Below are 11,532 nucleotides of genomic sequence, written 5' to 3' on the forward strand. Positions count from 1 at the left end.
CCACAAGCTGCTGAAGTGATCTTCAAAAGCAGTCCAAATTCTAAGGCCAAACAAAAAGTTCACCCCCTACAGTGATGCAAAATTGTGAGGAGAAACTGAAGTAGCAACAAACTGATGTTGCCTCAGTCAGTCTTCCCCATCCCTCTCACCTACACTGGTTGTTTGTTTACACGGTTCACTAAGGGACATGGGGGGGAAAGCCTGCTGTTGGTAAATTGCTAGAAACAAGCAGGGATTCCAGAAGAGACCATGAAAATGAACTCACACAATTCTCAGACCTAATAAAAGGAATGCAACTGTGACCCACATTACAGATGTGGAAAACAAGGCTCAAACTTTGATAAAGGAGAGCCTGCTCCTTTGACAAAAGACTGAAGTGTAAGGGCATAGCCACAGAAAAGAGGAGAAGTGAACCAGAGACACTGTAAGAAGTACCATTTGTAGACTAAATAGTGTAATTAATTGGGGTACAGAAGACAACATGTTCTAGAGTTCTTCTAAATAAACAGAATTACAGCAACCAAGTGGTTTTGCCCAGCAGGAAAATTTGTTCTGCATGCTCCAGGTGCTATTGGGGGCCCATCTACAAGTTCCCTCTGTTGAGAGGAAATGCTGCGGCAACTGGTCTGTGGGGAGCAGCAGTCAGGACAATTTATTTTAAAAAAAACAGAGGATAAAGGAGGATTTATTTTTTTGTTTTTTCTAAAGGGAGGTATAGATACCTGTCACACAGGGACACAGCATTTATATTCACTCCTGCTGGAAACTTCCACACTAATGAGGATACATTTACTTGAAGAACCCCATGAAATGCATCCATCGATGCCTGTATAAGAAGCATTCCACACACAGTGTAAGTAGCATTCCCCAAACATCATTAATGTTCTCAATGAACATCAGCTACCTGAGACAATGTTTGTCATAACAAATGATCCTAAATCCTGCATATCCTTCATGCGCAAATCCTGTGGGCAGTGCTCTCATTCCCAGAACCATAGGAACCAGGATCCAAAGAGGAACTTTTGCCAAGGCACTGATAAACTCTTTCCAAGAAGGAAACCGCAAAAGCAGAATCCAAACAAGCATCAGCAGATACATGCTACAGGCATGTGCTTTTCCTCCCACCCCACTTAAGTTATGCCCATTTTGTAACTTGAGATACAATTTTGCCTCTGTAACATATTCACTCCAAAGTGAAATCCATCATTCATCACAACTAACAACATAATATCATGAGCGTGAAATAGTACTAATATTCTGGAGGCAGAAACCCTGTTATGCCAATCCAGATTTATACCACTAATGAGCAGAGATTAGAATCTAGCCTCATGGGAATATAAGCGTACAGAATATAACTTTTGTATTTAATAAAATGAGACACCAGAATATATATCTGTATACAAACATACTTTTCTCCTTCATTGAGTCCTGTTAGTATCAAAGAATACCTCAGATAGCATTTCTGTTTTTAAAAAATGGCAGAAAGTTTAAAGCAACGGGTTGCATTTCTTGTCTTAAAATGAAAGGAATCAGTTAGTGAGAAACCCAACTTTGACATTACAAGAAACAAATAAAAAAGGGAATATTGTCTGTTGGTGACGGCACAAGTAACGTTATGTGTTGCAATTAAAGTTATTCACCCGTCATGTGGTCTGATTCCACTGCAGTATTTGGTATAATACAAATAAACAGTAGAGCCCTGCAATTCTGTAGGGTGTCTATTGGAGGCATAAAGGCTGTGCTGATCTGATGGATTTTACTACACCCGTCAATACACTTTTGCCGACCAGCCTGTCTACACAACCATTTCTCTGCAATGTACATTAGGGTGGTAGTGAAAGGATCCTTGTTTCACAGAATGGTTTGTATATGCTGTTTGAACAAGAAAATGGAGACAGCTTCTTAGGGGTCACTGACCAGGTATTTATAAAAGCCCATAAGGACACATTTACATACATGCAAATATGCATGTATGCCTCCGCTTCTGTCTGAGACCACAGAGACACTAGAAAGCTACGTTAGCCTTCAGACCCATTCTAGAAACTGCCAACAAAGAATCTTTCACACACTGAACACGCAGTACGTTCATGTCCAAGTAAGTGAAATGCCGCAAAATATATATTCTATGAAATCATGCCTAAATACACCAAGGGTATTTGAAGGTCATAATTAGTTTCAACTACGTAATCACATACATACACACATGCACATACACAGGTGACATTACAATAATCAAATGCTCCTAAAATCCTTGACTGTGTTAAAGTTTTAACTACTTAAGTGTCTATTTAGTCCCCAAATCTCCAAACATTTTATACTTTATCCAAGCCTATTGGGCACTTAGAGCCCAATCCTATGCATGTCTACTCAGAATTATGCCCCATAATAGTCAGTGGGGCTTACTCCCAGGTAAGCATGGATAGGATTGCAGCTTAAGTCAGCTTTTGTTTTACTCCCATGAAAGCACTATAAAATAAAACCAATTTACTTTTTCAAAGCAATGAAAGGAAAATTGAGAAATGCATTTTTCTGTATCTTGATATGTTTCAAAACCATCTGCATATTTTTGATTCTGCCTTTCATACTACAATATCTGTTTCCAAAACTCTCAAAAGAAGCTCTTGTTCTCTGTTGTGCAGGATGCTTTTATGACATTCACCTATTTTCTCCCTGATAAATCAGAACTTCTAAGAGAAAAGTCAGGAAAAGGAAGATCAAATCCTTCTGACTGAAGGACCAGAGACATGTGTGCATGTGCTGCATGTGTGCACGTAAATATGTGTACATACCCATCATCCCACCCTGTTTCTACATGTTGTCCGATTATTAATACAAAGAACTTACTCCTTAGACCATCTTCTGACAGGAATTATGAATACAACATTCATTGCATTCTAAACATATTTAATCAGTGAATACAACGTGATTTTCCAACATGCATGTTCTGAGCAAGTTCCTACGGACAGGTTAGACTTATAATTGAGGTCACCATAAACCACCAGCCTACGTTATTTTTAGTAATGGACAATCCCATTTCTCCTTTCCTTCAACTCCGATTAATATTTTTCCTCTATTTCACACCCACCCACACATACGCTTTCAAATACTGCACTCAGGTATCAAAGACAAAAAAGAAAAACCCACACACACACACGCAAGTAGTTCTAACACAGCTTAAGCCACACTAGGGAAAGAGAGCACATCTGTAGTGCAACATGTAGCTTCTGACTTCAAGAGGGAATCATTCCACACTTACAAACGTTGACATAAAAGACACACTCATGGCATATTTCAAAACCAAAGAGCGATGGATTTACAAGGCAGGTTGATTTTATGGTGACTTTTATTGACAAGGTACGCGGGCTTTCGGCAGATGCCTCGTAGCACTGGGAAGTTAACACAGTGCCTAATTCAAGGAGACAGCCCGAGGAAGCAGCACCGACAGGGGAGAGAGCGCAACAACGTCTCTATTACTCTCCTTGGCATCATAAAGGAGAAGAAGAAAAATGGTATCCAAGGGGAAAATGGGAAGCTGCACTGCAGCTTTTTAAAAAATCATTGCTTCTTCCCACACCCAACAAAAAAAGGAGAAGACAGGGAAGGGGAAAGAAATGGGGCAAGACTCCACAAGCTAGAACAAAGGGACCCACATGATGAAAAAACTCAGCTCAGAATCTAAGCTTAATTTTGGAGGTGACCAGCACCAGCCAAACATAGCTATATCTTAAGTTTCTTAGATGGAGTACCATATGATGCCACTGGGCATCACATGACACTATATGAGAAAGGGGGTTATATGTGGGGTGGAAAAGACTGCCGCAACAGGCACTATTCCTACAGGAAACCTCATACAGACTACTGACCATCTTAATTATTGGTCTGTGAAAGACTATTTCATGGCCAAATTTACAGAAAACATCTCTAACAGTTTGGGATAGAAGAGGGCAGGGTCTTCAACTTCCTAACAGCATCTCTTTCTTTCTCTGCTTCTATGATAAGGTTGAAGCTAGTTTACATTAAGTATCCAATAGTTATAGCTACAGACTGATCTGAGAACCAGATCCTGGTGCAATGGTTACAAAAAGAGGCAGATGTGATGAAAGAGGTCAGGGGAAGAAGGTATAATACCAAAGCAGGGAAATACTCCTCATATGGGAAAAAAGCCTCTTGAAACAAATGTTGCTGGGCATCTACAGAGGGATACTGTTCAGCGCATTCACAGTATAGAATCTCTCTTCTCTTTCCAGAGTGCTGGCAACTTTCTGTGGTCCAGTACCCTATTCTTGCATGAAAACAACAACTTCTTTGCAGAGGTTCCTGTCAGTCCACCTCCCTCTGAAATCTATCAACACTGTTTAAAGAAAAACAGGACCACAAGTGTTATGTGCTTCTTTAATGCCTCCTCGCATTATAGAACACACCTGTTGAACATTTCAACAGGCCAGCTAGACAAAGTTGAGATACTTACATCTATCATTTCTGTCCTCAGGGCTGGATGAAGTCTCACGGTCTGAAATGAGGCCAGAGACAGCAAAGATCTTTTTCCCCGTGTCATCAACTTTGAGGGAGCCAGGGGAGCTAGATGGGAGCTGGGCTCCAAACTCATACTCCTTGCCATCAGCATCTGAGAAGCGAAGGTGGGGAGAGTCAGTATCATGGCAGTTCTTCAGGCGTTTGGCAGGTGTAAAAGCCGACTGGTAACTCTCCCTGTCTTCAGTGGAGGCAAAGGGACGGAAGGCCCCAACGCCACTGTGGTTCAGCATGCTGATAGGGGTGCAGTCCAGATTGGGGGGAGCAAACTGGGGGTGGAGATGCAGCAAGGAAGGTGGGAAATCACGGTTGGTGAATGCTCCTGGCACCCCACCTTGTCGGTGATACATGGAGGCAAAAGTATAGGAGCCATTGGTGAATGGGATGTGCACATCTTTGTCCACCGACACAGGGACGCCAAAGGGCCTTGGTTGCTGGCAAGGGATGGAAGCATCACGACTGGCTTCAGCAGTGGAAGCAAGAACCATCAGGGCTGGAGATGCCAGAGGATTGGGAAGGTAGGAGGAGTTTTCCATCTTGAAGGCTGCCCGGTGTAAGTCCATCGGAATCTCTTTCCTTGACAGGGCCACAGGGGAAATGGTCTTCCCTGGATGGAAAGCAAAGCAATGTCTGGCTGTAAAGTTGGGGAATCTTACTGGTGCCTCATCACCATCCCAAAGCTGTGAAGAAAATAAGGAAAAAGAAAAAAAAATACAGAAGGTGTCAGTTCATCTTTGGCCACTGGCTGTCCTTTATGCAGCAAAAAAACAAAGTGCTCAAGTCAGAACCAAAACTCCTCATTTTCTCATTTAGGAAACCAACAAGCAAGCTCACAAATAAGTGAAGGGCCTCTGTCTCCCTCTAAGGGTGTGTCTGCACATGTATTTCTTCTGCTTCCCGTTCAGCTAAAGTTCAGTTTAGCACCAGACCTAACATTAACAAACTTAGGCTGCAATCCTAACCACACTTTCCTGAGACTAAGCCCCATTGAACAAAATAGGACTTACTTCTGAGTAGACCTGGTTAGGATTATGCCCTCTCAAAAGTAGATTAAATATGGCAGAAGACCACACTGGTATATTGTTGCTCATGCAGACAGATCCTCACTATCCTCTCCATCAACCTTACTGATGGGTGAGGAACCACTGCAGGTTTAGATCAAGGAAAACGAGGTCAATGAGGATCAAATGCTCTGAACAAGTGCATCTGATTCCTTGCAAAGTGCCATGTGGATGAGCAAATGAAATAAAACATTAATGACCTAACTGACACCAAATAAAAATACCATAAGAAAAAAGACATCTTGGAATGTGAAAACCTGGGGTGGGAAACTTAGGTGTCATAAGTAAAACTAATTACTAGAAAATGAGGCATTATTACTCGCAATTTACAAATGTACATTTCTATAAGAATTTATGTGAACTAGAAAACATAAATGTCTTTCTAGAGGGATGCATGCACTGGATGCCAGTGCAAAAACATACCTAGGTTATGGATTTTATGTTACCCTCAGTGGTGTATGCAGAAATAAATGATGCGCTCACTTTATATATTTTTGAATATTCTCCATGTCATTCCTTTGTGTATGTTTTTAAGGAAACTCCATCACGAAAGAACTTGGCATCTCTGACAATATTTAAAATCATAATGGGTGCCTGTGCCATCCGATCTCTCAAAAGCATCTGCTTTTCAGGTCAAGAATGGCACAAAACGGATCAGTAATCTTACTTCCTAATTTGCTCGTGCTTAAGTAGGTTTGTAAACTGTCCTGGATACTCCATTAACATTTAGAGAAAAAAGTTAACAAAATTTCTTGGGCAGCTTTTCCTTTGAAACTATATATAAATTCCCAGTAGTACACTGCAAAACAAAACTCCCCCCCAAAAAGTTACAGTCATGCATATTTGCATATATGTATAAATGAGAAAATAATCTTCTTCTAAACCCTTCAGAGTTTAAATCAGAAATCCCTTCACCACCACCCCACTTCAAAACTTGCCTAGCACCCTTTCTTCTAAACTGCTACTCCCAACCATTCAGAATACCACAATCCGTTTTAATATACGAGGACTGTTACTCTAAAACAATATACTAGCCTTGCGGCACTCAAAAGGCCACAAAAAAATCATATAATAAAAAAGCTGTTACAAAATGTGCCTGTTCGCTCCAGAAGGTCAGACATAGCAAATAAAACTTACTGAAAGAGTCTCTTTTCTAATGGAGTGGCTTTTGTATTCTGTGAATGAGCAAGCCTAGGTTAACAAACTCTATGGAATCCTGGCTGTGCCTTTCACGCAGTCCAGCAATAACATGTCCTTTCCTCCCATCCTGTATCCAAATGTTCAGTGACTGTTATTAAGTGTGAAGATGAGTGGGCATCATCTCTCTCTTCCTCATTTGGCTCCCTTCCTGATACAGATCAGTGCTAAATTACCAGCTTATCGATCTCCCATTAACTAAGTTCAGTCTCTTCCAAATTTTAAATAACTTTCTATCAAGTTCTAACTGTGAACCGAGAGATGGCAAGGGCAGCCTGACCAGAACTCTTTCAGGTGATCTTTTCTTGCTTCTTTCTGCACAATTGATTTATCAAAATTCAAGAGATTCCAAACTAAAAATTGAAGTCTTTGGTAAGTTGAAGGGGGAGAAATCTGGATATTTATATTCAGTTATTTTTAAGGCAAAAAAAAAACACCCTCAAAAATATACTATTAATATTTAAATTGAACTGTGAAATTTGTTGAAGATCATGGTTCTCTAAGATTTAAATAAGGGAGGGGAGGGTGAGAGCACACTGCTGATGTCTCTTGTGCCTGCTTTTCTATTTTTACTTGCACTGTCACCTCATTACGTTAAATGTATTTCATAAATTAGTAATCTGGAAGCCACACTTGACACTCCTTGTAGGATACCGTGAATCACTCCAACCACCTTATTCGTTTGCAAGCTTCATCACATAGAGAATAAATCAACATATTACAATATTGCACCAGACCAAGTTTAATTTTTTTTTTAACTCCTGCATTCTTTTTCTTTTTCTCCTTGGCTTTTACCTTCTAGCCGCCATCCCTCCATCTCATACTATTATTCCCTATTGCTACCATCATTAGAAACATGTACAGATGAGGCTGCGGCAAGTGCAGTCATTATGAAAATCTATAGTTAATACACTCCCAATGTCAAAATGTCATTGGTTTTTAAATATGGAACCCAAAATAAGAAAACTAACTGACCTGCTTAATTAAAAAAATATGGATTGCAGGATAACCAGCCTGATGAAACATTTGGGTGAATGGAAGGGAGCGGGCAGAGCCAAAGTAAGTAACTGTTACTTTTTTGCCTCTATGCTGATTTTTTTAATTTAGCACCCTGTGCAAATCCAGATTAAAATAACTCCAGCTATTGATCCAAGCAGTGGAATTGACATTAATTTTAGTTCACTTCTCACTTTGCAAAGGGATCAATAGGAAGTAATAACAGCTGACATCCTTGCTGAAAGGAAGAGAAAAGACGGTCCAGCGACAGAAATCGAAAAGCAACCAAATAAATCAGCAGATACTTTTCCACGGCATCAGACAAACTCCAAACAGATTGCAAAAAGTCTTTGTTGAATTAACTAAACAAGGAGTGGAGGAGGCCAAGGGGGTGGAGATAAATCTATGAAACTCCATAAACTGTCCACTGGGTATCTGAGTTAGATGAGCTCACAAAAAACATATCTTGCTTTCTTACATTTCAAAAATCACCACTTTGTTTCATGGATACAAAAAAGCCTCCTTTTTTAGGCCTACAAACGCCATCCATTATTTTCACCTATTACCAAATGCAAAGTGGTAAGACCAAGAGAAACAAAACGAAATGCTTCAGTCTTCATCCATAACCACTACATCTAGTATCAGCCATCAGCCATGGAGATTTAATATCTCTGCCTAACTTAGCTTTTGGTACCTTTGTTTATTAATTATTATAATCGTATTTTAGCTACCTAAATAAAGAGTCAACTAAAAGGAAGCCAAGCTAAGATAACGCAGAACTGACCGTGCATTCTCTTAGTCAGCATTCAAGGGGATAAAACAGTGCTGGTCCCAAGCTGCAGGTGGAAAACTCACTTGCTAATCAGTGCAAAATCTGTCTTAAAATACAGAACTCAAAGCCCTAAAACATGTGATAGCGTTTTTCCTGTAACAAACTACTGCACTTTTCTATTATTAATTAAAATGAATAGCCTTCCACATCCAGAATTACAAAAACAGGTTGCATTTTTGTGATCTTTAAATTAATTTCCCAAGTCCAAGAATTAAAACGCGGTTACAAAAATAATCATTTTGTCAGAAGGGAAAGAAGCTTTACAAACTAGGAAAACATCATGTTTCCAGGAATCCAAGAAGATGGAGAGGGAGCAAACTACAGGTTAGCTCTCTTGTTGCTTTTTAATGGCATCGTTTGAGAAGCAAGAATTCAGAAAAGAATTCCTAGCGATGAAAAGCCAGGCATTAGAAAGCAAAACCATCTCAGCGGGGGGGGGGGGTTAAGTCCTCAAGTGGATCTGGTATTCTGGAACTAAACGGGATTTCCTTCGAACAAATGAAAACAAACGCAAGACTGAGGAGGAGGCGATCCCCGTCCCACGCATTCACACAACGGTGTAGGGTTGCGTGACTTGTAGCTCAACACCAGCGAGTTGCTGGGAGTTGCAAACGTGAAAACTAGATTACAAGCCAAACGGGGTGGGGGGAGAGGGGGGGAATCGGGGAAAGTCGCTTAGATCAGGGTGCAAGAACCCGATGGTGGATTGGGCCCCGTCGTGCAACAACCAAGCAGCTGCCTCGCCTCTCCTGAAATCGCCTTGAGACTTTTCTGTTTCTCTTGCAGAAAATGCAACCAAATGGAAATTAAAAGGCGGGGACTTGGAAGGAGGCAAACCCAGCAACGAAAGAGGTCGCGGGGCGACTGGAGCCCGCCAGGATTTGCACCCCCCAAAAGGCGCCCTTCTTTGGCCAGCTTGCCACGGGCACTTGCAAAGCTCAAAGCTCCACAAGGTGTTTGGAGCAACAAATGGAAGAGCAGCTAAAAGTGACCGGCCTCGCTCACCACCCGCTCTGCAAATTTTGGGTCCCCTGGTCACCCCGGATCCAGGAAGGTCCTTCGAAGGGCAAGGGGTGGACCCCGAACGTGGCTGCAGCTTTCCCAGTTCAGGGAGAAAAACAGAAAGTCTCCCAACTCTGCTTTCCTGGTCGGGCGGGGGGGGGGGGGACTGGACTGATTTAGAGCCTCATCCCCAGTTCCACGCCAAAGAGGGAAATAAACTCCCCTTTCGTTTCAGGGCAGGGACACGAACCGGCAGTTTGATCACTTTCCGCAGTTGCACATTAAAACAGGTGTCTCGTCCTTTCCCGCGGCCTCAACCGAGCGTGGAAGAGTCGGGCTGATCTGATATCATCTTGCAACGAGACCCCCCGCTCCATCAGCCCCCAAAGAAAGCGAGAGAAGAAGATCTCCCAAGTGCATTTAGGAGATACTTTCTGCACCCTGTGATTTCCTGCGCTGTTCCCTGCCCTCCCTGCCCGGGCACTTGTCCACTGAATGCCCCCCACCCAACCCCCCAAAAATGCCTACAAAAATAATTCTGCAAAATCGGCTCACAACCTTGCAAAGAAAACAAGGTTTCCACTCCTGGCAGGAAATCTGTGCGGGGCTGCGGGGGGGGGAGGATGCCCACCCCAATTTCGACGGCCCATCCAGGGCTCGTTTCTTCTCTTAAGCGCACCCAAGCAAAGCTCATGAAACGTGGGGATGACCCGGGCGGTTGGGATTTATTGCAACAGTCCCTTCCCTGCACATTTCCTGCCTGGCAGGCGAAAACACTCGGTGCGACTCCCGAGTTGGACGTCGCCTAATGATTTCATTGTGCCCAAGCAGATGGTTTTTATGGATTTCGATCTACAAGGTGAGGAATTATTTCCCCTTCCGTGCAGTGCAACCTCTGTGCCGACTGACTTCCCTGCCCCGCTGCTGTCTCCTGTCCAAAGCTGGCTGGCTGGCCGGGCGAGAAAGCAGCAGAAAGTTTTGCAAAGGGAGTGCCGTGAAATGCGCCTGTTCTCATTGTTTTCCCCTACTCGCTCTGGCCCAGGCGTTTGCACCGGTGTGGATCCTACACGTGCACTGCTATTCCTGGCGCAAACATGCCCGGGAGGCAGATCTTGCACCTCCAAGAAATGCAGGCCGGGGGGGGGGGAAGGCGCTTGCCTGAACTTCAACCTGGCCTCCCCACGAGAAAGTCTTCCGCGTCCGCAGTAACCGGGAGAACAACGAAGGTGGAACAAAGAAAGGGCGCCCAGAGGGGAGAGAAGGAGAACTTGGGGACGGCGGGGGTGCCAGTCCGAAGGGGGGCACTCCGAGTCCAGGCGCGCCTCCGAAACCGAAAGCTTCCTGAGGGATGGCGAGGACCATCCGGCGCGCCCGGTGTGTGCACGTTGGGGGGCTCCTGCGCAAAACTGATGCCACCGTCTTTGGCTGCCTGGAAAAAAGTAACTCGGGGAGACCCACACCGGGGAGGCAAAGCGCCCCCCCCCCGGGTTTGTTTAGGGAAATGGCGTGGCTGCGGCCAGAGAGCCGGGAAGTACCTCCACGCCTGGCGCACCGGCCGCGGGCTCTCGCTCTCCCCACCCCATCAGCACTTTCTTGCCTTGTGGTTGTTTTTCGTTCTTCTTTCTCAAGGCTGTTTGCGCTCATTTGGGGCTGCTGCTGCCGGCACCTGATCCCACCCCCTGCCCAGGAAAAGCAGCAGGAGGGGCAGAGTCCCGGGACCTTCCGACGGGAGGGGGCACTTGGAAGACACACTCGCCAAGATCTCCTTGGTTCCCCCCTTCCGGCGTCTCCACGCCGAGAAGCAGCTCGAGCTTTGCGCTGGGGAGAGCGATGGAAAGTTGCCTGGCAAAAGTTTGCCTCGTCCCCAGAGGGAAGCGCCAGGCAGCGGGGCGAGAAGCCCGGGACAGGCACCCT

At 44.0% G+C, this 11,532-nt stretch overlaps 1 protein-coding gene across 3 annotated transcripts in view; it reads right to left on the reverse strand.

Annotated features, from left to right (window-relative positions):
• RNF220 (ring finger protein 220) overlaps positions 1-5,108 on the reverse strand; it is a 341,743-nt gene extending 336,635 nt beyond the window's left edge. For 2 of the 3 annotated variants that reach the window (XM_066622879.1, XM_066622878.1), the window contains exon 1: positions 4,469-5,093. In XM_066622879.1, coding sequence (XP_066478976.1) covers positions 4,469-5,093 — 625 coding nt within the window. Of the gene's footprint in view, positions 1-4,468 lie in introns of all 3 variants that reach the window. The other variant, XM_066622880.1, reaches the window with a different exon arrangement.
• Between the last annotated feature and the right edge of the window lie 6,424 nt (positions 5,109-11,532).

The sequence above is a fragment of the Tiliqua scincoides genome, chromosome 4 (genome assembly GCF_035046505.1).
Source record: "Tiliqua scincoides isolate rTilSci1 chromosome 4, rTilSci1.hap2, whole genome shotgun sequence".
Classification (NCBI taxonomy): domain Eukaryota; kingdom Metazoa; phylum Chordata; class Lepidosauria; order Squamata; family Scincidae; genus Tiliqua; species Tiliqua scincoides.